The sequence below is a fragment of the Cricetulus griseus genome, chromosome 4, assembly GCF_003668045.3.
Source record: "Cricetulus griseus strain 17A/GY chromosome 4, alternate assembly CriGri-PICRH-1.0, whole genome shotgun sequence".
NCBI classification, from domain to species: Eukaryota; Metazoa; Chordata; class Mammalia; order Rodentia; family Cricetidae; genus Cricetulus; species Cricetulus griseus.
This window is the reverse complement of record NC_048597.1, coordinates 106868691-106894909: the sequence shown is the minus strand read 5'-3', so window position 1 is coordinate 106894909 and position 26219 is coordinate 106868691. Positions and strand designations below refer to the sequence as shown.

General features: G+C 44.9%; 1 protein-coding gene across 1 annotated transcript in view; it reads right to left on the bottom strand.

The window, feature by feature from the left end:
• The window catches only part of Tmem132c (transmembrane protein 132C), a 287785-nt gene that overhangs the window by 167515 nt on the left and 94051 nt on the right, over nucleotides 1-26219 (bottom strand). Inside the window, exon 2 of the mRNA XM_027413858.2 lies at nucleotides 14314-15202. Coding sequence (XP_027269659.1) covers nucleotides 14314-15202 — 889 coding nt within the window. The remainder of the gene's footprint in view (nucleotides 1-14313; nucleotides 15203-26219) is intronic.

Below are 26219 nucleotides of genomic sequence, written 5' to 3'. Positions count from 1 at the left end.
ATTACCATGGGCACTGGGCACTGCCAAGTCTGACTGCTCTGTGACTGCTAGTGATTTGGGCAAATCAGATGCTCGTGTGTTCAAAGCACATGGCCTCCTTAACATATCTGAGAAGGCAAATTGCTTTAGGCAAAGACGGTGGCATCAGCCCATAGACTCAAAGCACACCATCTATGCTGTCCTTCATTTTGCACTCTTCAGTGTAGATGAGCAAAGACCTACAGAAAGGGCTGTATTATGAAGTCCTCAGCGGCTTGGAAAATGACAGATTAATCATCTCACACTCAAAAGGTCTCAGTGATTGTCACTCTGTGTTGTTTTGTGGCCCTTCCTTTGATGTTCTGTAAATGGGCTTGGCTGCTTGTTTGAAGACAGAGCATTCTAGAAGCCAGTTTGTAAAATTCCCATGAGGGAGGTTATATATATATATATATATATGTATATTCACCATTATGACTCCATTATGGAACACTTTTTTTTCTTATTCCATGTGGAGTTCACAGTGAGTGCTAGAGCACACAGAGAGGTTTTCCCTGGAGGTTCTGTAAACACAGACACTGGGACAAACCTACCATTAACTAACAGCCAAGCAACACCTGCCAGGGGGACCAGGGTTGGAGCTGAGATGAAGAGGAAGAAATGGTCTCCTTGGATGGTCTAGGCTGCTTCTCAAGGTTCCTGGCCTCTATTCTGGGCACAGGGTTATCACACGTCAAGCCCACACCCTCACAGGGATGGTTCTGTTTATCATTGGCTGGAAGAACAGAAAATATATATAAACATACAACTGTAGGTGACCTGAAAGGGGAGAAAAGAGGCCACTTGAGCCTTCAGAATTGCACTCTTCTAATCTGCTTGTTCAATTCTGTTCGAATGTGCATGCTGCTGAACTGTTTAAATTAGATGCCAAAATGATAGCAATCTGGAGGGAGGGGGACAAAGTTGTAGGTTTTTTTTGTAATATTTTCTGTAGCTTTTCTTATGCAAGAACAAAACACATACAACAGTAGACACTTCCATAGCAACAGCTCTGCTCCTGCTTCCTAGAGACTGCTCTAGGAAGGATGGCGGGTGGTACAGCCAAGCTAGTCCTGGATCTCCAAACCCTGTGTGTGGGTTCTCCAGAGGCAGGTCACTTCAAATTTTGTTAATTGTTCTGGGGCTGAAATGGGTGTACACATGCTAACCAAGTGCTCTACCACTGAGCCACACTTCCAGCTCCGATTCTTTGAAGAGTTTAAAGTGGCCTCAATTAAACGTTAAGGAATGAGATCCCAACAGCATGGATTTAAGTCCCTATGATTTCCAAACATCTTCACCTAGTCACTTCTATCTCCAACATAATGTCCAAACGCATTCTTGATTGTGACTGGTGGCTGTTTCCTAAGGGTGCCCCAAAGAGACTTAATTTGAAGTCTGCTTTGCATGTGTCCTATGGGTGGTGAATAAAGGGAAACTTAAACAAATGTTGTCTATGCTACAGCTGCAACCAAGGCTCTCTAAGTCTTTATCCCAAACAACAGGGAAAATGAAATTATTACTGAAACACTCAACAGCCAAGAGGAGAGTTTTGTTGTTTTGTTTTTCTAGAAGAGTCATGGAAGGGTCCAGTATAGACTTTTTCTAACAGATTTCAAAATATTGACAAATCTATTTTGAAAAGTAGAAAAACATATCCCAGAGTCCTATTTAATCTCTATCTGATTACATATACTGTAACATTTTTACTTTTTCTTCTCTCCCCTCCTCCTTCCTTTTCTCTCCTTTGTTCCTCTTGAGTTTCCTGTACTCTCTCTCTCTCTCTCTCTCTCTCTCTCTCTCTCTCTCTCTCTCTCTCTCTCAGGCACACAGGCTTCCTGGGGAGAGAAGGGGTGGGGGAAGGGAATTTTCTGAGCTCTGGAGCCATTTGCAAGAAAGAAGCAGACACCAAGATAACTTGACTCAGTATTCCAGACATACATTCTTGGAAACAAGAATCTCCAATCCCTAAAACAAGACAATCCCTAAGATACTTCAACAATATTAACAACACCATAATACAGAACCAAGCATGGCTGTATGGCTGTTCATGCTTATAAACCCAGCACTTGTGAAGTTGAGGCAGGAGGATTACTAGTAGTTTAAGGTCAACCTCAGTAACACAGTTCCAAAATAGCTTCAGTGAAACCTTGTCTCAAAAAATAACAGTGTGTGTGCCTGTGTATGTGTGTGTGTCAAATTTCAGGTTCCTGGGCTAGAATGAGATGAGATGGGAACTAAATGGTCAATGGTTGTGAAGTCTCTCTGTGAATGGAGATGGAGCTGGGCTGTCTACACAGTATGTCAGTTCAGCAAATGTAGTAATACAGGGTTAATTTTGTGTGATTTCCGCCTCAGTACAGACACACTTGCTTCCAGAATCACAGGTGACATTTCTTGACAATCTTCTTTCCCTTCCTGACATGCCAGCCCATGGGCCTTCCCTTTGGTTCATTTTCCAGGGCACTCATGGTGTCAAAGGATCCAAACCAGTTTTCCCTGGAGAATAAACCCCACCAAGTGGTTGTGTGATTAGGTTCAAATGAGACATTTTTTTGAAAGAACACATTCCAGTTAGCATCAACTATCAATGAAGCACAGCCTAGGACTTACCTGGAAAATGTTACAACTGAGTAACTGTCTTTATTAAGTTGATCTGTAGGTGTGACTGCAGGGGATTGTCTCAACTGTTAATGGATACAGAAGGGTCCAGCCCACTGTGTTTGACACCATCCCTAGGCAGCTGGTTTTGAGCTGTATAAGAATGCTAGCAGAGAATGAACCTGGGAGTAAGCCAGCAAGTAGCATCCTCCATGGTTCTTGCTTTCAGAGTCCTGCTTGATCAAGTTCCTGTCTTGAGTTTACCCAATGATGGATTGTGAGCAGGAAGTATAAACTAAAAAACCTTTCATCTCCAAGTTGCTTTGGTCAGAGTGTCTTATCATAGCAACAGAATAAAAATAGAACAGAAGCCATGGGAAGAAATAATAAACTGGGACACCAACAAGAACTCTACCTATGAAGGGAAGAGAGGAGTGACAATAGGGCAAAGGGGGCAGAGGACACGGAGACTTCAGGATCTTAAAACTAGGCTCTCCATTTCCACATGGGTAGACTGAGCCCCATGAAGGCTCAAAATTTCCTAAAACTGAAAGTGTGAGCTAGGATGAGCCCTGCTGCCCAGCCTTCACAGTGGTTCCATGTGGGCCTCATCAAGGAGAAGGGCACATAGGTCATGTGAGCGGAGTCTCAGATGCCAGTTGCTGGAAATATCACCTCCACATTTACCTACTCCTTATCATTTCATAGCCACCAAAGCAAGCCACAAGACAATGTGCTGTCCTTTCTGCAGGAGGTACCCACAGTGACACTAGGTTTCTTGGTTTACCTCTTCCTCTCCCTTCTGTGGGAGCAGTGTCCCTCCCCCTCCCTCCATAGCCAGGAGCATCCATGTTATCCCAACAGCAGCAGCCTATGGAACCAAGTTAATCTTAACAGAGGCACAATTGCTCCTTTCTTAATCACTGTGTCACCAGACACAAGGCTGGAGGGGAAATGGGTGTACCTAGGCAGGCAGAAGCAGAATATTATTGAAGGTAACACATGAGCTGGCTCAGATGCATGACCTGGAAACTCTCCACAGCAGCAGTATAAGCAGCTAGTCTGAGGGAGGGTGACCTATCTGGATGGGTGAGGTACATACTGGTTTGTGGAATCCACAAGGGCCTACTACACATGGGTCCTGAGTCAGCAACTAGGGATGGGGTTCAGTGTGTTTACATAAGCCCTTTAGGGAGCATCATTACCATTTGCAAACCTGATGTCAAAGCTGTTACTGGTGGGAGCTTAAGGCTCATGGTAGCATCAAGGGCTTGGGCATGGTTCTCAGGTGGGTCACTTTAACGATAAATCTTTCCGCCACAGCCACTGAGCCCTGCTGCCAGGTGGGCACTTTCCACCAGGCTGCCCCAGGTCTGCCCGCTGCCACGTTAAGGTCCCAAGTAACACATAGAGACTTATATTAGGTACAAATGCTGCTTGGGCAATTGACTAGGATTTCTTATATGCTAGTTCAGTCTTAAGTATCATAAATCTATATATTTAATAAGATTTTTCTTATTGGATGCCAGTGGAAGCATTCTATCTTCCTGGGCTCACATGGTGACTCTGCCCTTTCTCCTACCTTTCCTAGAATCCTCCTTGACTGCTAGTCCCACCTATCTTGTTTTCCTATTGGCCAACAGTACTTTATTTATCAACCAATAAGACAATCATATACACAGAAGGACCTCCCCCATCAGGTCACAACATGTCTCCATTACTATGGTGACAATGCCAGCTTTGTCTTTTAGTTGTTTCTGTGTCTGTTTGCCCTGTACAAGAGGTGCTGGAAATAGCAGAGGCCCAAGGCCCTTTTTTTTCATCGAGCATCCATCTCCATCTCACTGCCCTTTCCTGACATGCCGGGTGCAAGGGAGCTCAGATGTCTTCTTGCTTCAGAGACAGAGACAGCTTTCATCCCTTTCGGAGTTCCCAAAGGTCTCAAAGTCCCTCTGGAAGTGAGGCTGCCTGGGAGGGTACCAATAACTCTTCTTTCTGCCAAGTTTAATTTGACTCACTTTACTGCCAGCTTAGAAAAACTTTATTTGAATAAGAACAAGCCTAAATATCTTGCCAAATTTAAAAATTAAAGGTGCTGAGGCCCGTGAGGTGGTTCAGTGGTTAGAGCACTGGCTGCTCTTGCAGAGGACCCAGGTTTGTTTCCCAGCATCTTTATGGTGGCACACAATCATTTGTAACTCCAGTTCCAGGGATATGACTCCCTCTTCTGGTCTCTAAGGAAACTGTACACACATAGTACATGGACATACATGTAGGCAAACACACAGAGATAAATCTTTTTAGTTAAAGATGCTAAATAGACAACTAAATTAAAATGTTTTTCTTTGAGCAAATAAAGAGTCCTGAACCAGACAGGAAGTGTTTGGAGCCATCTACAGGAACAGTGCAGGTGGGAGGAGCTTTCAGGAGATAGACAGCAAAGAACACATCATTTGCTATAGATGCAGAGTGTGTCTGATGTAGTCTAAGTAAAAAGTTCCTCCCATCTCCCAATCTTGAGAAGAATAATGATATGGTAAGAACCACAGCGGGGTAAAAATATCATTCACTGTATCAAAATAGCATGCCCAGTATGAGGTGAGCCATTAAAGAGTTACATTCCAATAGTAGGCTTGTTACTGGAAGAACGTGGGAAGAAATACTCTCCTGAATTCTTCAGGAACATCAAACCATATGCTTAGGAAGGAGGGGCCAGGGTGCTTCCCTCCCCTGGCACCTACCATCCAACAGCCCCACTGAGCCAAAACCTGCCCCACATTCCCATTTTAACTCAGCAACCACGTGTGACTCATCTCCCCACTGTGCACTTTGGGATGATGTAATTGAGTTTGTCATCTGGACTCCATCCTTTAAGTCTTGCATCTCAGACACTGTGACACAGATCCATCAGTGGTAAGATCAGTCATGTGACCTCAGCCTTGTTCCAGGAAGTGTTCATTAACAGATAATGGAGGGACCTGAGTGAAGCACAATCCCCTTCCCACTGATGCGATACCAAGGTCAGGCTCCATCTGAATGATCCAGATTATGCTTTGTTTCAGATGGACTCATTATAAAGTTTTGGACTAACTAGATGAGGCCCCCCTCTTTGGTAAACAGGAAAATTGGCCTTGATTTCAATGGCTCGTGGCTACATTACCTTCAGCCAACATGTGGGAAACAGAGCCCTCGCTTGTCAGGAAGGGATGCTCTGTTCTTACTGGGAGGCTTTTAAAAGACACAGAGAGTGCAATCATGAGTCTCTATGGCACATATGAGCTCTGAAGTCTGAGAAGCAACTGTGTGTCACTCTCCCAGTGGTGGTCATGAACCTGCTGAGCCAGTCTTTCTCCTCAATGGAGAGAGAGGCTGTCTCATGCACTGCGATGGACCTAACACCCTCCCTAGCTTCCACTGGCCAGTAGCAACTTTTTCCACTCCCCAGTCAACAGCTAAAAAGATGCACCTAGACATATCTCTGGGGAAGTGGAGTAAAACCAATCCTTGGTTGATCTCAATGAAAGCAAGGACAATTGTCTTCCCAAAGAAAGTTGACCCTGCATCAGAGAAGGAGGCCTCCAGTCGGATGCTCCCAGATTAATTCCTAGTTCTCCATCAGAAGGCCCGATGTGTCATGGGACTTTAAAACAGAGTGCATACCTATGGCTAGCTCTTGCCCCACCCACCAGCTCTCCTTCTTCTAGCACCTTCTTTTTTGTTTCTTTCCCAGATGATCCCATACACACATCGCCTTAACATGCTTTGGTGAGATTTATCCACCTCTTCCAGCTTTAAGAATAGCCCACTTGCATTTGCTGGCCATTGTAAATAGATTAGAGATGGCTGTGTGGCCCAAACAAAGTCAAGGCAACTCAATTACAAGCCATTTACTGGACTCATTATAAGAGAGACATCTACTTTAGACTCTACGCAGGGCAAGAGGCAGGAGCCACTGGGGCTCCCTGAGCAGAAAATGAGGGAGGTAATGATAATTTGTGCCAAAGGGATGTCATTTAAGCCAGAGGACTCTGGATCCAAATTCCCCACCAGTTCTGTTACAGGGGACAAAAAAAAAAAAAAGCTTTTTTTTTTGTTTGTTTGTTCAAGTCCATTAGAGTTGTAACTGAACTGAATGTGACAGACACATGCCTCCCCTCTCAGTGGCTCTGTAATTGTCATCTGTAGGATCGGCTGTTGAGAAGACAGTGGTTTGTTTTTTCCAAGTGCAGGGAGACAACTGTTTAGGAGCTCACAAGGACCGCCCAAGCCATAGACAGCATCCAAGAGGAGCTGGACTTTTGGCTCTTGGGACCCACAGGTTCCATCCTGGCTGTATTGGGCAAGATGGGCAGAAATGACTTCACACTCCTTTGTCTGTTTGTAGCCAGTTCTATTTTCAAAGACTTTGCTGGAAAACTCAAGAGAAGAGAAGCCTGTCTGCAGATTGCCATGTCACAGCAGTGTGGCAGTGGGCACAAAGATTTTAGGGAAGGTGAGATGTGGCCCCTGCCTTCTGCACATTCTATCATGGGTGTTTCTATCTGGGTGAGGGCATCCTGGCCTCCCAGCTAGGTGTTCTCCAGGGAGAGGACAGAGGGAGAAAGTCCTAGCTTGTATAAGATGCATGTAGAGACCATGGATTCCACTGGAGGGAGAGGGGAAGAGAGACAGGATCCCAGCCCTGGGGGAAGGGAGGTGAATGAAAGCTGGAGTGCTGAGAGCTGAAGACACCTCCTTTGTCTCAATGTTGTATAGTTTCCTTCTGTTTACCTCCATGTCCCCATGTCACCATACAGAGGACCTGCCTTTCCAGAAAGAGTTTCCCCTGCCTCTCAAAGTGGGCTTTAGCCACCTGTCTAGAGGGAACTCCAAGACACACCCTCAACGCCTCTAAGAACACCAGAAACAGGCTGGAATGGCAGCCTGACTCTGGGAGCAATCTTAAAGAGGCAACGCCATCAGGAAACTCTCTAAATGGCCCTTTCCTCTCAGGTCAAAATTTTGACTTGGCTAATAACTCTTGGGGGAACAAGATACATGGTTCAGCTACCTAAAATTCAGGAGCCCCAGAGAACTGACATCAGATATATAGACCAGCTGTACATTAAGACCTGAAAAGTCTCAGAACATTGTACTGGGCACAGTGGCATACATTGGTCATTCCAGCCACCCCCTAGCTGAAGCTGAGAACTGTAAATTTGAGACCAGCCCATACTACATAGTGTGTTAAAAGCCAGCTCTGGCAACACAGTAAGAGTCAGTGTCCACAAACAGAAACCAGATTTTGGAAAAATGCTTTAGTCGAGAAAGTGCTGAGCATGCAGTAATGAAGCCCTGGGTTCAAGTCAGCACTCACATAAAACACTGGGCATGGTGGTACGTGATTGGATTCCCAGCATTGGGCAGCCAGAGATGAGTGGATTCCTGGAGCTCATGGTGGGCCAGGCTAACCTACAGGGTGAGTTTCAGGTTACTGAGAGGCCCTGCCTCAAAAAAAAAAATTAAAAACAAAAACAAAAAACAAAAACAAAGGAAGAAAAAAAAAACAAGCAAAAACCCCTCCAAACCAAAACCCACAGGTGGATGGAACCATCAAAAAGTGACATCTAAGGTTGTCCTCTGGTCTCCACATCTCATACACAATAATACAATGCACATATGCATACAACAGATATACATATATAGATAAGTCACCCACACACAATGCACACACAGAGAGACACTCATAATACAAACATATACCCACACAACTCTACAATACATATACACATACATGCATACACACATATATGCATGCATACTAACATGCTCACATATACATGTACATATATATACATACAAATAATACATACTAACATATACATATAAACATAATATATACATATATAACACACTAACATATGCATGTAAACATTCATATATACATATCTAACGCATGCATCCTAACACATACATACACACACCACATTTGCACTCTAATACACAAAAATATGCAGACACATACATATACATGCAACACACACATGCCCATACAGATACACATGCACACTAACATAGACACATGCTGGGCAGTGGTGGCACATGCCTTTAATCCCAGCACTTGGGATGCAGAGGCAGGTAGGTCTTAATGAGTTTGAGGCCAGCCTGGTCTACAGAGTGAGTTCCAGGACAGCCAGGACCCTTGCACAGAGAAACCCTGTCTCGAAAAAACCAAACCAAACAAACAAGCCATACATATATGCACACACACGGCAACACATATACACATGCACACCAATACGTACACAAACATATATGCACACACATACATGCATATACATACACACCACGACAAAGAAACCAAAGGCACAAAGGACAGATGAGCCTTCCTGCTACAATTACAACTTGGTCCTTCTAGCACCTCTGCTCGCTGGAAATTTCCAGAAAGACACAAGACACCACAGGCCCATTCCTTATGGGTTAAATGTTACCACAGTCAAAGGCATAATTTGGGGAACTTGAGAGCCAAGATGACTTTTAAGTGGGTTAAAAAATGTGGAGCAAAGGCAGTGAGTGGTGGGTCAGAAGGGCTCTCTGGTTCCTCTCTGTTCCGAGCTGGAGTCAATTTGCTGTTCAAATGTTTCCCACAACAGCAAATAGCTCTGGCAGTCTGAACCAAGCCTGGGCTGCCTGGCAACCCAGATGTGTTTTGGGGGAGCTGGGGCAGGGACTAGGGCTGGAGCAGGAAACTACTTCTTTACTTCTTCTCAAGCAGAAAGAAAATTGTTCCTTTTGTCTGTTCCAGGAGAGTGCATTTAAAATGACAAGCCAAAGAAAATGAAAACAAGCCCTTGCCTTTGGAGGCATTGGATGGGGAGAATAACGGACATTGGGCAGAGTGAAAAAAAAAAAAATTCCAGAATTTTCTGACTTTTCTGAAAATGTGCCATTGATGCAAAACTTGACTGTGTTTTAGGGTCTCCTCTGATAATGGGGAGCCTGGGAACAGACCACCCCTTCCTTGACCTCACAGCTTTATGGTCAGTTGGAAATGTAGGTGCAGAGATTACCAGGGTGAGCCAGGTATCTGGAAAATGCCTTTGAGGAGGAGTTGGGTTTTTTGTTGTTGTTTTTTTTTTTTTTTTTCAACTCTTCAAACATGAAAGAGATCAGAAGAAAAAAGATGACTCTGTGAAATTGAATTATAACAGCATCAGGCTGTCTGTGCTCAGCAATTAAGGGGAGTGGATTTGAGCGTGCTGGGCTGGATGGGGGCAGGGAAGGGAGAGACCTACTTCATCCTCTGGTGTTTCCCTATGGGGAAACTGGACATTTCTTCCAAAGTTTGCCCATGGCAGCTGGGATATTCCCCTTTGAAAACTTTCTCAGTTTTGAATAAACTTGGAGGGGATAATGTGCCTTATGACATGAGTTTTAATCCAAATATCACATGCAACTTGCTTAAGAGTGTCATCGTGTGGCCTTGAAAGTAAGGTACTGATTGGGACACTGAGTGACAAAGTTGGGAGAAGGTACATGGGAATGACTCGGTGATTTCTGAAGCTTGCCACAGGAGTATTGTTAAAAAAAAAAAAGAGTTGCTTTTTGTTTTGTTTTTGAGATGGGGTCTCATTATGTAGCCCCAGCAGGCCTGGAACTCTCCATGTAGACCAGGCTAGCCTTGAACTCACAGAGAACCACCTGCCTTTGCCTCTGGCATGCTAGGGTTAAAGGTGTGTACTGCCATGCCCAGATTTTAAAAAGATACATAGAAGAGGCAGAGGTTAGAGAATAAGGAGGTAGGGGGAGTTGAGATAGGGAACAGGAAACCACGGAATGAAATACCACATGATGTGTTGACCAAATGGACCAATAGGCAACTCAAAGCCAAATATCAGAAAATCCACAGATGTTTATATGGTCCATAACTCTCTCCTCACTTTGTGCTATTTTGTTTTTCATGTTTCACATAGTTGTGGCATGCATGCATGTGAATACATGCTTCAGCCTCTCTCTCTCTCTCTCTCTCTCTCTCTCTCTCTCTCTCTCTCTCTCTTTCTGTGTGTGTGTGTGTTTGTGTGTGTGTGTGTGTGTGTTTGTGTGTGTGTGTGTGTTGTGTGTGTGTGTGTGTGTGTGTGTGTGTGTGTGTGTGTGTGTGTGTGTGTGTGTCTATATATTTCTGCAAATGTGTGAGCACATGGAGGTCCAAGGTGGATGCTGGGAACCATCCTCCATCTCTCTTATACCTTGTTCATGGAGGCAGAGTTTCTCAATTAACCCAGAGGTCACAGATATGGCTGTTCTCCTAGTCAACTTGCTCTGTGGCTCTCTTATCTCTTCCTTCCAAGGTTGGAATTACTGGTGGGGTGGGCTGCCCTGGGAACCTGAACTCCACTTCCCACTTAGCATGGCAAAGGTGTGACTCATTGAACAATAACTCCCCAGCTACCTTACACCTTTTAATAAGTATGTGTGTGTGTATGTATGTATGTATGTATGTATGTATGTATGTATGTATGTATGTATTGTGTATGTGTGAGTTTATATGTACCCATTCATGTAGGAGTTCACAGAGGCCAAAAAAAGCCATTAGAGTCCCTGGAACTAGAATTACAGGCATTTGTGAGCCACTGTGTAGGTTCTGGGAACTGAACCTAGGTCCTCTGCAAAAGCTGTAAGTGTTCTGAACTGCTGAGTCATTCCCTGCCCCTTATTTTAAGAATTCCCTCCCCTGTTTCAAATGGTGAAGTTGGGTCTTTGCAATAAGAGTGGATCACTCCAAGACAGACCCTCAGGCAATGCTTTTCCTCCTGGTTACTGAGTTCAGAACTGAGACATAGGCAGTCAGTCTCTGAGTATGCTCTAGACATAAGCAGTGGGTCTCTGTGTATGCTCTGTGTCTCCTGTGCTGAGGAACTTTGTGTCAAGTTTAAGGTCAGAGGACATGAGGCCTTTTGAATGTGAACAAGGCTCACTCCTTGCATGAGACCTGTTGTGGTTTGTGATCAGAAGGGTGTGAGTCAGAGAGTATAGACAGAAAGAGACTCAACTCTGGTTACTCTATCACCTTCCAAGCTCTGAAAGCCCTGCTTTCTAGAAGTCCATTCTTTCTAACACACCAGGGAGAATTGTCAACCAGTACAGCTTGGGGGACAAGCCTGGGCACTAGGGGATTCACAGCACAATGTCCCCCTTCTGCTAAAATAGAAGTCAAGGAGGTTTCATACTTTTTAAAAATGTGTTGATAATGTTCAATCTTCGTATGTGCTAGACACTGGTATAAACACCCATAAATACAGAATTGTCACAAACCCACTGAAGCAGCTAGTATAATTGAATTCATCTTTAAGATAAGGAAATTGAGGCTGGGAAGAGAAACTTGTAAGTCACCCAGGCTATGTGTGGCAGGAACAGGACCAGAACAGGGGTCCTGACTTTGGGATGAAACATCTAGACATCCTCTGCAATAGATAGGCCAGAGCATCTTGCCATGACCATACTGCCTGGTCCTTAGATTCAGGTTGCACATGGAGATCTCAGATTTACCCTGTAGAGGGCAGAGGCTGCACTCTCTCAAGGGGAGAGCTATTTCACACAAAAAACAAAGGTGCCTCTGACATGTCACAACTCCCTCCAAGTGTTGCAGCTGCCTGCCCTTCTGTCCCCACGTCCCAAGCCAGTACCGCATGTATTCAATTTACAAGATCTAAAAGCCCCAGGCAAAGCAATTAATCAGATTTAAACTCAGAACTTGGGGTCAGTAACTTTCCCTGCTCAGCTGGCGGAGTGGGGGACAGGGTGGATGGTGGTGATGATGAATCTCCACCATCTTCTTTCCTCAATGATAAGGTGGTGACACATTCAGGAACCCACAGACACATTACCAGAGAGTATTCCCTCCCCTGCCATCCATTTCAACCCTGTAAAAGACATGGGCTTACCGGGGGTGGGGGTGCATTTTAAGTCCTTCAACCACAACCAAAGCAACTGACCATCAGGACCTATAGTATCAGTCCACTCATGAATAGTAAGAAAGAGCTGAGGGTACAGCTCAGCCACTGAATATTCAGTTAATGCACACAGACAGGACCAGACTGTGGATTTGATCAAGGTTTGGTTCCTGAACACCACAGACACAGGAAAGTAAGTATATTGATAAGATGGAGTCCTTGGCAAATAATTATTTGAACCGGGGGTGGGGGCTAAGAAATACCTTAAGAAATGTATGAGAATCTTGGAATTTTAATTCTTTATGTGACACACAAAAAAGCAAAAGCATTAAAAATAACCATCCCCACAGCCAGGCTGCAAGAATAAGACTGCACTGAACTGTGGAATAACAGTCTGGCATTCTGTTTTGAAAACATTTTTCCCCCGAAGCAAATCATCTGACAGAATTATATATATTTTTTTCCTAAGAAGAACAAAATGTAGCTAGGGAAATTATAACCCAAGACTTTTTGACTCACAGTCAAAATCCCTCTATTTGGATGATCTCACTTTTCCAGCTTTACTTGAAGACAAACCTCAACTATCTTTCCCTATTGTGAAACTCCTGGGCGCCTCTGAAGAGGCTCTGCCTCATGGGGCTTTCCCTATACATGTCAGAAAGCAAGTGCCACTGAGTCAAGTTCAAAAACCCATAAAGTGAGAAGCAGCCCATGAGAGCTCCACCCAATGACCTATGCCAAGCTCACAGTGGCGATGGAGTTGAGTGCCCCAAGATGGAACCTGTCTGCTGTTTTGTTAGGCATACACCTTGAATCACTGAGCTGTCCTAGATACCAAAGGGAACCACTGGAAAGAGAGAGGTAAGATTCAAGACCCTTTTCTTAGATACAGCCCATAGGCATCAATACACCTGGGCTGGGGATGGAAGTACAAGCTTATAACACAATCCACAACCATAGACATTCAAAGAAAGATCAGGCTCTTTGTCCAGTCTCATGAAACCACGGGGCCAAAGACCCTATGCCTGCAGCATTGGACCTCTGCAGCTTTGCCCTCCTAAGGCCATGGGCTCCCAGGATGGTAAAAGGGCAAATGATAATCCCAGCTGTGAGGTTTTGGCATGGCTTTCGGCCCCTAGCGACAGGCAGTAAGTCTCCATTTCTTTGTGGCCTTTTGTCCTCAGCATGAAGTTTCCATTTCTCTGAAACATAAGCCAATCACCCTCACTTGTGGTGGTGGCTGGTCACTATGACTGTTGAGGCACCCACAATAAGGTTGGGACTCTCACCCCAGTCCATCAATATTACAGACAAAGCCAGTCTCTGCTGTAGAAAGACACATAAGCTTTGGTCAATGGAAAATGAGGAAGGAACGATCACTGGGCAGGATACCCTAAGGCAAAACAAAAACTCCAAGCCTCTTAAGGTGGGTGATCTCTCCAGTTCTGGGGGCCCCTTCTTTATCTGAGATGTTATAACACTTGCAAGTCAATTCACTGATCTTGCATGGGGTTGTTTTCTTGAATTTTAATTCTTTAGCTGGAGGAGAAAAAGAGGCCACATACTAGCCAGTCTCACCTTCCTCCCACTCATCACCTACAACAGACAAAGCCTAAGAACAGTTTCCTAGCATACCTCAGCTTGAAATCACTGGCTTCTGTATTATGGGGCAGGTCCATTGGGAGTTGGCAATTACCTTACCCCATGCACGGAGTCACACTTCACTCTAGACACACCATGGCAGGAAGCCAGCCTGGGCACCTACCTCAGAATGAAATGGTCCACAGTAGAGTTATTGGAGATGGTGACAGAGGCGGTGACAATGTCTCCTTGCTTGACGGGCTGGGAGGGTAGCCAGATGACCACATTGCCATCTAAACGCAGTTCGCTGAGCTGGGTGCTGTCCTGGGTGCGGTAAAGGCCAATGCTGCCAATCTTCTGCAGATGGGATGTCCTGTCCTCCTGTCCATCCTTCCCTTGACGGATGGCATTGTCCTTCCTGGTGTCACCTCCGGTGCAATCCCCTCGCTCACCCCCTGAGTGTATGGTGTAGTACAATTCCACGGGATTCCCTTCTGGCTGCTCCATGGGCCTCCTGCGCCCAGAAACAATTGTTGGGGGACTGAACCAGCCAGGCAGCATCTCCAGCTGGGCCACACACAGCCCCAGCACTCCACCCAGCCGGCAGCTGCCCCGAACCTCCCGGGTATCTCGGAAAGCAAAGACCCGCAGGCAGGGCAGGTTCTCGGTCACCCTGTGGTCATCCCAGTCTCGACCCACAATGTGGAAGAGCACCTGCACTTTGGGCCGACTCAGGTAGACTTTGTCCCGGAGTATGTAGGCCTTGAGCCTCCAGTCAAAAGGGAACTTATTGGTTGGACCTAAAAAGTTGGGGTTCAACGTTAAGTCCAGAGGTACGATCTTTTCCGCAGAATATGGCCCATAGCTGGCATTTAACACTGGGGGCTGCCTGGCCTTATAGGTAAAGAAAGACTCTACCCTGGACTGCAGGCTGGCATTCCGCATCAGGTCAGGGTTGGCCTCCTTTAGGAAAAAGGAGGTTTCAGCTCTGAGGACGTGGAAGCTCACTGGAAGGTATGGCGGCAGTGAAGACAATCTGTGCATATTATCATTGATCCCACGGCCTTCTGTCACTAAAGGGAAAGAGGCAAAGAAGCGAAATCAGTAACAGGCTGCTGTATTCTGGCTGTTAGTTCAGGGAGCAATTGAGAACAGAGGGATAAAAGTTCTCAAGTCTGGGAGACAGAACCTATGAAGAGTCCTTCCGGAAGTAGCCGATGCTTCCGGATGGTCGACGAGTTACAGAGTTACTAGGTTCAAATATGTAAAGTAGATTTAAGTATGCAAAACTTGGGAGTTGGGGGACTAGCTTAACAAAGTACTTGGCATGCAAACTTGAGGACCTAAGTTCGGATCTCCAGAATCTTAAAAAAAAAAAAAAAAGCAGATAATGGTGAGACATGTCTGTGGTCCCAGCACTTAGGAGGCAGAGACAGGAGGACTACTAAGACTTTCTGGCCAGCTAGTCAAGCCAAATCAGTGACCTTAGGAGTAAGAAAATGACCCATGGAATAGAATAAAATCCACAAATATGCCCTGAAATAGAAAGGCTTAGTTTGAGGTAAGGATGTCACCTCAAATCATGAGGCAAAACTATAGACTTTAATAAATACTGCTGGGACAGCTGGGTAGACACTTGCTTTTAAAAAATTAAAATTAAATAAAATTAGATTCAAATCTTTTTTCAATGTATTTATTATTTTATGTGTATTGATGTTTTGCCATGGGTGTCAGATCCCTTGGAACTGGGATTACAGTTGAGAGCTGCCACATGGGTTCTGGGAATTGAACCCAGGTCCTCTGGAAGAGCAGTTAGTGCTCTTAACCATAAAGCCATCTCTCTAGGCCCTAGACCCAAATCTTATAAGTAAGATTAAACCATATGGCCAGAGAGGTGACTCAGTGGGTAAAGTAGTTGCTGTGTAAGCCTGAAGATCCAAGTTCAAATTCCCAGAACCCATGTAAAGGTCTGCACCAGGAAGGCAGAGATGGGAGGATCCCAGGGGCTCTCCAGCAAGCCAGTTTAGCTGCATTGGTGAGCTCCAAGTTCCATGAGAGACTCTGTCTTAAAAATAATGTGAAAACCAATAGAGGAAGACATTCAATGACAACCTCTGACCATCACACACACCTGCACAAGTACAAACCCTCATATATGCATTTATATGACTACATCACACAGAGAGGCATTCACTTACACTTACAAATTATAATACTAAACTTTAAATTCGTCTATGAAGAAGTAGAGGATAGTTGAGGGAGAAGAGAAAGAGAAAAGATATGGAGACACGAACAGAGACAGAGGGGAAGGAGAAGAGGCATCTGGGGAAAGAATGAATGGAAATAGGGGCTAGAAATATGGCTCAACAGCTAAGAGCACTGACTGCTCTTTCAAAGGACTGAGGTTCAATCCCGAGCACCCACAGGCAGTTTAAACCTATCTGTATTTCCAGTTCCAGGGGAATACATTGCCCTCTTCTGGCCCCTACTGGTACTGCATGCATTCAGTACATAAATGCAAACACTTATGCACATAAAATATACTAAAAAGTATACATGGAAATTCTTTTTACTATGTTTGCAATTCTTCTAGTCATTAGCAATGTCAAAATAAGGAAAAACAAAAATATTCAGTGAGACAAAAAATAAGGTGAGTAAGCCATATAGATTTTATATCCTTCATGTCCTATGTACAGATATTGCCTGCTTGTTAGGAAAAACAACAAGAGAACTCCCCTTCCATTATTCAAAAACAAGGAGCAAAATCACTTGTACTTATATCTAAGGACTTCAAGTCCTCTGGCAATGTTGACCACTTAGGTTTGGTAGCTTTAGTCATTAATCACTGAAGGCCCTGCTGTCACCCCTGTCTTCCTTTATAGCCGAGGACAGAGTACTAATTATCAAAATGTGTAAGAGGCTGAATAAGTCAACTATCCTCTGCTTAGGAGGGAGCCCTTCAAGGGCCCCAGGCCCTTTTGGTCCCCTTCAAGATTCAGCTCACATAGTGGCCAGTACTCCTTGGTACCTGGAAGCCTACCTTCTGCCCCTTAGTCTGTTCGGATCTGACAATGCTTGGCTCCACCTGAAAATTGATTTTGCTCAAACCACAGCATCTTACAAGATTTCTACAAACTGAAACAACATCTCAAAAAGCTGAGAGTCTCTGGGTCTCCAGCTTCTGTCTCAACACAGTGAGAATGGAAATGGTGGGGTTTTGTCTGCAACTAGAACAGAATAAGTGATGGGTGTTTGCGCCCAAGCTGTTGTCTGGTACTCAGCCCTTGCATCCTGAGCAAGATGCCTGCTAGATACTCAGCATGGACTTAATGTTTACAAGCCTAGATTTAGAATCATTAGACAGTTGAGTCTGTGCTCATTGGGGTTGCTCAGATTCCCCATTAAGTCAGGAATGATCAACACAGATGCCTCCCTCTCGTGTTCCTCTATCCCTCCCAGATGACTTGATCAGCCAGTCAGTAGGCTGATAGCCATTTGTTTGTCTGCAATGAGATCCCCATGAGGGCATTGACTTCCGCTATTCAGAACTTGGGCTATATGCAGGGCTCAAGATCATGAATGCCCAATTGCCACCTTGGCAGCCTCAAGTTAGCCTCCCTCCTTGCCTGGTCTTTATGAATCTCAAGAGATCCAAACTACCCTGTTCATAACAGAGAAACTGGGAGATCTTTCTCTTCCTCTTTCTTTCTGACCTCCCCCACTCCCTGTCTCTCCCTCCAACCAGCAGCCTGAACACCCCCTGAGCATATGGGACATCCTGCTTGCTCTCCTCTGGAAGCATCCCTAATCCCTTCCCGGCAGGGACACTGGCAAGCAGATCAAAGCTGCTTTTTGGTTCTGCGTCCAGATGAACTTGGGTTGTCAAGATGTCTCTTTAAAGCAATAACACTCTGTTCCTAGCCCAGAGGCCCTGTGCTGAGGTCACCAGTGACAAGGGCACCTTCATTCCTGTCTCATTAGGAATGGCTGAGCATCTCAGGTTTAACCCACTCAGTCCCCTTCCAGCTTCAAAGATACCAAAAAAACTCTGCCAAGGTACCACATTCCAGGAAGAGTCCTTGGAAGTATCTCAGTTGACTGTTTAAGAAACTTACAAAATTTCACAAAGTACCAAGAGGCTAATTGCCACATCTAGTGACTTTTATTTTTTAAAGTATTTAGCCCTGTCCAGAATGTCTCTTAAGAACTTAGAGAGATTTAGAGACACTTTTATTTGGAGGATATAGTGAGCCAAGGCTATGCAGACAAAGCAGAGCATGGGATTGTAGGATCCATCTGTCACGGGGTGTGCCGGGAACATGGAGCTTTGCCAACAAGTTTTTCTATCATTCTTCACTCTTCCTGCACAAAGTCTCTCTCTCTCTCTCTCTCTCTCTCTCTCTCTCTCTCTCTCTCACACACACACACACACACACACACACACACACACACAGACACACAATGTGCAAGTGTGTGGGAGTGTATGTGGACATCATAGGACTTATTTCAGGTGTCATTTGGGAGACTCCATCCACCATTTTGTGGGGATGGGGACAGGATAGGTTTTTACATTGGCCTGGACCCTTCCAACTAGCCCCAAGATTTGCCTTTTCTCTGCCTCCTCCACACTGGAATTATAAGCATGCACCACCACGCCCAGAATTTTAAATGTGGGTTCTGGGGTTCAAACTCAGATCCTCAAGCTTGCAAGACAAGCACTTTACCAACCCAGCCCTCTCCCCAGCTACAGAAGATGGGTTATTTTTCCTGCTTTTTAAAACAACAACAACAAAAAAAACTAAAATAAGTCTACAAGTGGCCTTTTTGCTTTTGAACAAATGTGGAATTTAGTTCCTACAAGATGAAGATGGAGTAGACTTCCAGCTCAAATTCTCAGAGCTGGGTCTCTTCATCTTCTGGGCTCACTCTGTATCTTCAACATACAGTCTAGGGTCCCAGGTCTGGTCTCTGTGTTGACTGTAGTTCAGAGCCCTTTTAGTCTGCGTGATTAGAACTAAGTTAAGTTTGGGGGCTTTGGGTAAAGGCTAAGGGCAAGGAGTTTGAATATGAAGATATCCACATCTGATCCACTCATCAGACATATGGTATTGGGGACATGTTCACTTTCTGTAAGCTTCTAGCAAGATGGCTCAGCTCATAAAAGCACTTGCTGCCAAGCCTGATGCCACAAGTTTGATCCCCAGGGCCCACATGGCAGAAGGACATAACCAACTCTCAAAAGCTGTCCTCTTACTTCCAGGAATACAAAATAAATGAACAAAATGAAAAAAAAAAAAAGAAAACATCATTCGCTCCAGTCACAGTTATGAAGGTGTCAAGGCTGAGTTATCACGGTCTTTTTTGGTTTTGGCACCCACAAAGGAACAAGGCTGGGGTGAGAACTGGAGGCTGGAATATATGAGAGATCAGGGTCATCCTACTGGTGACACATGAGCCAACTATGGCTGAGCCATCAAGTGAGGTGGCTCATTTTCAGTAGGCCAGACCAGGTTAGAAAAGCAACGTGAGACCAAAGCTTATTGCAGCCTCCAACTTTGGGGGTGTTCTGTTGTGAAGCCACTCCTGAAGGAGAAGGTAGTCTTTGACTGCCTTCTGGGGCAGGATTTTAAATGATCTGGGTTGGAGCCTCACCTAGATCCTGATGATGGTTCAAATAGGGTCATGTTTTATTACCTACTAATTTAAGTGTATACATTCAGGTGCATGTACACATGTGTGTACACAGTGTACACTTATGCATCTGTTTTCTTTTTTTCATTGAGTTCTGGGGATTGAACCCAGGTCCTCATGCTTGCCTGGCAAGCACTTCACTGACTGAGCCCTCTCAACCAGACACTTCCATGACAGTAGCCAGATATATGCATGTACTTTAATTAGCTGAGAGGTTAGTAGTTGATAGCTTTACTGATTGAAATAAACGATACATTAATACCAATGAACTGATTTTTAAAACAATCCTTCCAAATATTAAAAAGAAAACACAAGATCACATGACCCAAAAAGCCCAGGAGTCTGGGCTTAAGGTTTACCATTTCTTTCTTTCTTTCTTTTTTTTTTAAGATTTTATTTATTATGCCTACAACATTCTGCTTCCATGTATATCTACACACCAGAAGAGGGCACCAGATCTCATAATGGATGGTTGTGAGCCACCATGTGGTTGCTGGGAACTGAACTCAGGACCTCTGGAAGAGCAGTCGGTGCTCTTAACCTCTGAGCCATCTCTCCAGCCCCAAGGTTTGCCATTTCTATATTAAGAGATTATCATCATTTGTTGGTAAAGACCCAGTATACTTTCTCATGATAGAATTACTTAAAGGGGGTCTGGAGACATGACTCAGTGGTTTAGAACACCCACTGCTTTTTCAAAAAGACCCTGGTTCAGTTCCCAGCCCCCACATTGGCTGGCTCACAGCTACCTATAACTACAGTTCCGGGGATCTGAGGCTCTCTTCTGGGCTCTAGGGGAACTGCATGTACTTGGCAATACACATATATGAGGGCAAACACTCATAGATACAAAATAAAAATAAATAAATCTTAAAAAAAGAACTATCCAGAAAGAATGAGAAGGAACCAGTCCCCTGCTGATGTGCCTAGTCTCTTTAATTCCCTACCCAAATGTCTGCCTATGACCCTGGTGACTGGAGACATCCACCTCACTCTCAAAGGCTTCAACACTTTGTGTGTTACCCAAAGACATCACATGCTTGGGGAAGTTTGTGCCTTGCTAATTGGGGAGCTAGTAGTATTTGCAACCTTTGCTATACTTTCTTCCATCTTCTGACTGCATGGAATACATGCCACATTGCTGTGAGCCCCTGAGCTCTGACTAATGTCGTCACACTCATTCTGGCTCATTGGTGCCTGCCAGCTTCTCTAGGGAAGACAAGACAAATGAGGGATTATGGGGGTCTGCATTGATGTCTCAGACAGGCCAATGCTGGCTCCCCAAGGCCACGCAGAGAGGCACAGGGAGCCGCTGACAGCTGTACCTTTCCATCTGGCCTCCATGCCACAGACAGAGTGTCCACTTGCTGTCTCCCTCCCTGTTTATCCATTTGCTTTATCTGTGTTTGCTGTCAGCATCAGGGATATTGTGTCCTCCATCGGTTGTTCATCAGAGAACTCCAGTGCAAAGTCACCACCGGAAATTGAGTTTTTGAGATCCTGAGATAGTGGACCTAGTGGACTAGGTCGTGTCATTTAGCACCCAGACATTCTCTCAGGGGAAATGACCCTGTCAGTCCACATGATGCACTGCCATCACCACGAGCCTCACTCTCTGACATGCTGACAGAATGTGGACTCTTTCCAGTTGATTCTCTCGGAGCCAAGATGGGAAGGGCGGGCAGGCTCGTGCAGGTGGAAGGGGATGGGCTAAGGATTCTGGATGGGAGGAGGATGATGACAAGCAGATGGAGAGATCACTCAGGACTTGGGTAAGGAGGGGGCTTTGGTCTAGGGTTGTGGAAGGAGGCAGATTTGCCCTGAATGGGATAAGCCATGGGGACCCAAAGTGTGACATCATGAAAGTAGTCCTATACCATGGCAAGATGCCCCAGTCAACACACACACACAACATGGAACAGTGACAGAGTACAGTTTCAAAGTCCCCACGGCACAGTGATGTCTCAGCCACTGTGCAGTGTAACATATTACTTAGACATCTGTGGAGATTCCAGTGTAGACAAACCTTCCATGAGGCAGTCATACAAAAAGATGATGTGCCCGATTATGCATAATGCACAAAACTTGATAATAACCATCATACTCCTGGCTTAGGGATTCTTAGGAACCTCCTTACAATGAACTACTCACTATAAAGTGAGTTCAGGAGAATGCTGGCCACTGCCTCCTGACTGCACTTCCGAGTCTGTTCATTGCATCATAAGGATGGCCCAGGGCTTGGCATATGCCACCCAGTCCTATAAGCTCCCACTGTGATATTCAACCAGCAGGGGAATCCCTCAATGGCATAGGATTCTCAGAAGGTGCCCATGTCACTAAATCGCAAACTATTTCTAGGTCCTTCCTGCTTCAAATCTGGTAACACTGAAATGGAATCTTCTAGAATATATATGACCAGGTTAAGTGAGGTTGTTTTAAGGTGGGTAAGGACTTCTGCAAAGAGTGGTGAAGGAGTTTCCACCAAGCATAACTGATTATCTGCCCAAGGGAGTGCTGGCCATGCTTGCAGGTAAATCCCCCCCTGTCTCCTTCCCTCCCTTTCTCTCCCTTCCCCCTCTCTCATTATTTTGCATTTAATTATTTTCATGTATGTTCCCTCTATATATGTCTGTCTCTCTCTGCATGTACATACATGTGCATGCCCCTGCAAACCATATATTGATGTCAAGAATATTTGCTCCCTACCTTATTTTTGAGACAAGGTCTCTTGCTGAGCCTGGTGCTTGTGATTTGGACAGAATGGCTAGCCAGCGACCTTCTGTGATCCACTTTCATAGTACTGGGATCATAAACACACATCAAAATACCTGAGTTTTTATGGGGACATGCTGGGGATCAAACTTAGGTCCTCATGTGAACATAGCAATTGCTTTTCCAGCTATGCCATCTCTCCAGCCCCTGAGGACATTTCTGATGGACAGAACTAAGAGGTGGATGCTCCTAGTGCAGACCTAAGTGCAGGTCAGCAATGTTAATAAATACTCCTGATGCACAGGGCAGCGCCTGCTACAAATTTCCATATTGTCACAGCAGAGAAACCCTGATGCAACAAGGTCCCCTAGCAGGAGAGACTAAGACATGAGCAGTTACATCAGTAAGAAGTGACAGGAAGAACTCCAGCTGGAGCTTTCTCCAGCCCAGAAAGAAGAAACACATCATGGTGACCATTGTTGAAATCAGACAAAATCCTTGGGGATTTGGTGAACCCCTGAGCTACTGGTTACAACAGGGGCATTTTTATTTCTTGCAAATATTTGAAACTTTCAAGGCTCAGGATTATCATCTGTATAGAGAGAATCAACTGAAGACCCTGGGAGCACATCAAATCCTCATGGCCTCAACAAGTCTGGGTAGGGAGCAAGCAGTTATGAGACTGTTACTGTTTTCTTTACCTCTTCTCCTTCCTCCTCTTTCCTTCTTCTCTTTCTCCTCCTCATTCTTTTTCTTTCCATTTCTTTTTCAGACAGGGTCTCATGTAGACAGGTTGGCCATGAACTCACTATATAGCTCAGGCTGATGGTTGAACCCCCAGATCCTTCTGCCTCTACTTCCTGAGTGCTGGGATTATAGGTGTATCAGCACACCCAGTTTATACAATGCTGGGTAACAAACCCAGAGGCTCATGCATGCTAGGCTACACCCAGATCCTTTCAGCTCCTTTTCCACCCTTACTTAGATTATATTGATAGACTACACTAAAACTTTCAAGGTTTCAGAAGGAGATATATAGACACAGGAGGGTGAGGGCAAAAAAACCCAAAAGCACAGATAGAGGAAACAAAAACAAAAAACAAAGCAAAATTAAATGAAACATTTGAGTGATATTTATATAAGAAGAGGTCTCAAGTCTTGGAGGGTGGACTTGCCCAGCATAGTCTGCATCAGGTACTGGCTGCCCACCCCCATTCTCCTAGACACTTGCAGAAGAAGGCTTGCTGGACTGTCCCAGCGTGCCTCAAGGAAAACCAGATCGGGTGCACCTGCCAAGTCACTGCAGCTTGCTGGAAACATGAGCCAATTTGAATTTTTCCCCTTTCCCATTTCTGATTTATTAACATTCCTCGGCGGCAGGACTTCTCTCTCTGCTAAATATGGCTCATTGTTTCCTTTCTCCTGAAACAAAAGGTACCTTGATAAGCGGATTATTTGATTTCAATGCTGCTTCTGGGGGGAACCCGAATACCTTTTGCTGAAATTACACAGTGGGGTTTGCAATTTCATAACACACCAAAACTCCCCTTGAAAGGCATAGGTTCTTTGATTCCTGTCGGGGCCCCTGAGGGGATATCCCCCTCTTTTTGTCTCAGAGAGAGATGTGGGATCACTCTCAGCTGCCTCTAGTTTAGGTTCCTAGAAACAAGCAAAGAGTTTTGTTTTTCAAAAGTAATGCTCCAAAGACACCCAGGGTCTCAGGCTTGATGGGCATGGAAACAGTGCTTTGAATAGGGAGGGGGAAAAATACCCACAGGTGAGTCTTGGTGTGATGGAGAGTTGCAGGCTATAGGTACTCCTGTAACTAAACTTGTGGTGGCCCTCACTGTGGCTGTGTTGTGTGCCTACATCTTCCTGTCCTCCTTACTTGACACCATGACCAGGTCCCAAACCAGCCTGTGGATTCGAATGGGCTAAGGCCCAGATTCTGCAGAGAGGTAGAATGTCACTTTCTCCTTACTTCCAGAACAAACCACCACCAACTTAGCAGTTTCAATGGACAAAAGGGCATTTTTGGTTACCCTGGAAGTCAGAAATCTGAAGTCTGAGTGCAAGTGTGGCTACAATCTGTTTGGTTTGGCAGTCCAGGAGAAAACCTATCACTTTCATGTCCCCACTTCCTAGGGACTATCTGCCTTCCCCCTCTTGGGGACCCTTCTCCATCTGCAAAGCAAAAAGCTTACCAGCTTCCTCCAGCTCTGACCTGCCTCCCTCTTTATGGATCCTTCCTGATGAGTCTGGGCATCCCCCGTCTCTACCTCCTACATGTATAGAGTGTGTAACCCAATCTGCACTTGTGTTCTGCATATCTGAATTCCAGTTCTCCTGTTTGCCCTACAAGTACTTTACCTGCTGAGCCATTTCCCCTCCCCCCACTAAAAAGGTTGCCGACCCTCTCCGAAAATTCTATCTATCACCAAAGAAATTGTTCTTAGTGTTCGGTCCATAGAAAAACAAATAGCAGTCAGTCTTTGGACATTGCTTCACTGATGCTAGCATAGGGGAAGGTTTCTGAGCTGGGTTTCACCCACAGTTGGAGGCCACCAGCCTCTCCTCCAATGTGCTTTATAACCTGAATTCCCAGACAGGCTTACCTTGCGGAGCAACAATGTAAACATGGCTTTCACTATGCATTTGAAACAGTTTGGAAATGGGGGGGGGGATACAGGAGGAAACTGGAGTTGCATAGCCTGAGTGGGATTTAAATAACCACCCTTGAGCTCGCACAGCATATGGTTGCAGGATGCTTCATGGAGTCTATTCAGAGAGAAGCACATCATGAATGGCAGATGGTATCATTATTTATGTGGAACCCAACATTAATCCCGAGAGTCCAAATTATCTCGATTCATGTCAATAAAAAGGAACAGCATCCCATCTTTATGGTGGCCTTTTTCCTCAAAACAAGACCAAAAAAGGAGCTTATTTTTAATATACTACCCATATTTCCTTTCCCCATAATTACAGCTAATTTTTAAAAAGTCTATATCCTATTGAGGCATTTTCTCCCCCCTTTCCTGCTCCAACATACACACATGAGTCTCATTTGCCAAGTAAGCATCTGTAAGTTTGTTTGGTTATATCGGAATTTAGGATGATTACATTAACAAGAAGTCATGGGGTCTGAGGTAGAAAATGCATTCTTGATGGTTGAGTAAATATAAGAACGATCACCCCTGAAGATGAAGGCCATTTTCTCTTTCATCACATACTCTTTAACTTTCTGTATTGTGAAAAGAACATTTAAAGTGAAATTTCGGAGAGGGAGAGGTAAATTACAGGGCTGGGGTGTTGAAAATCAAGTTCCCTTTTTTCTTTCTTTTCCTTCATTTATCTCTTTCTTCTCTCTCTCTCTCTCTCTCTCTCTCTCTCTCTCTCTCTCTCTCTCTCTCAAGTGGAAAGTAAATGCCGAGGCCCACAAGCCTGAACTACAAGGCAGCAAGATGTAGGAAGTGACAACATACCCAGATAGATGACCCTTGTTGGCACCAGAAATGTACATCAAAAATCAAGCCCTCTGGCCCTAAAAAAAATCACTCTGGGATGAGTACACATCTGGGTGCATGCATGGTGTGTGTGTGTGTGTGTTTGCCTCTGCTTTCATTCCCTGTGATGTCTTACACCTTGTTTAATGAGACAGGGCCTCTCTCAGCAGTGTGGAACTTA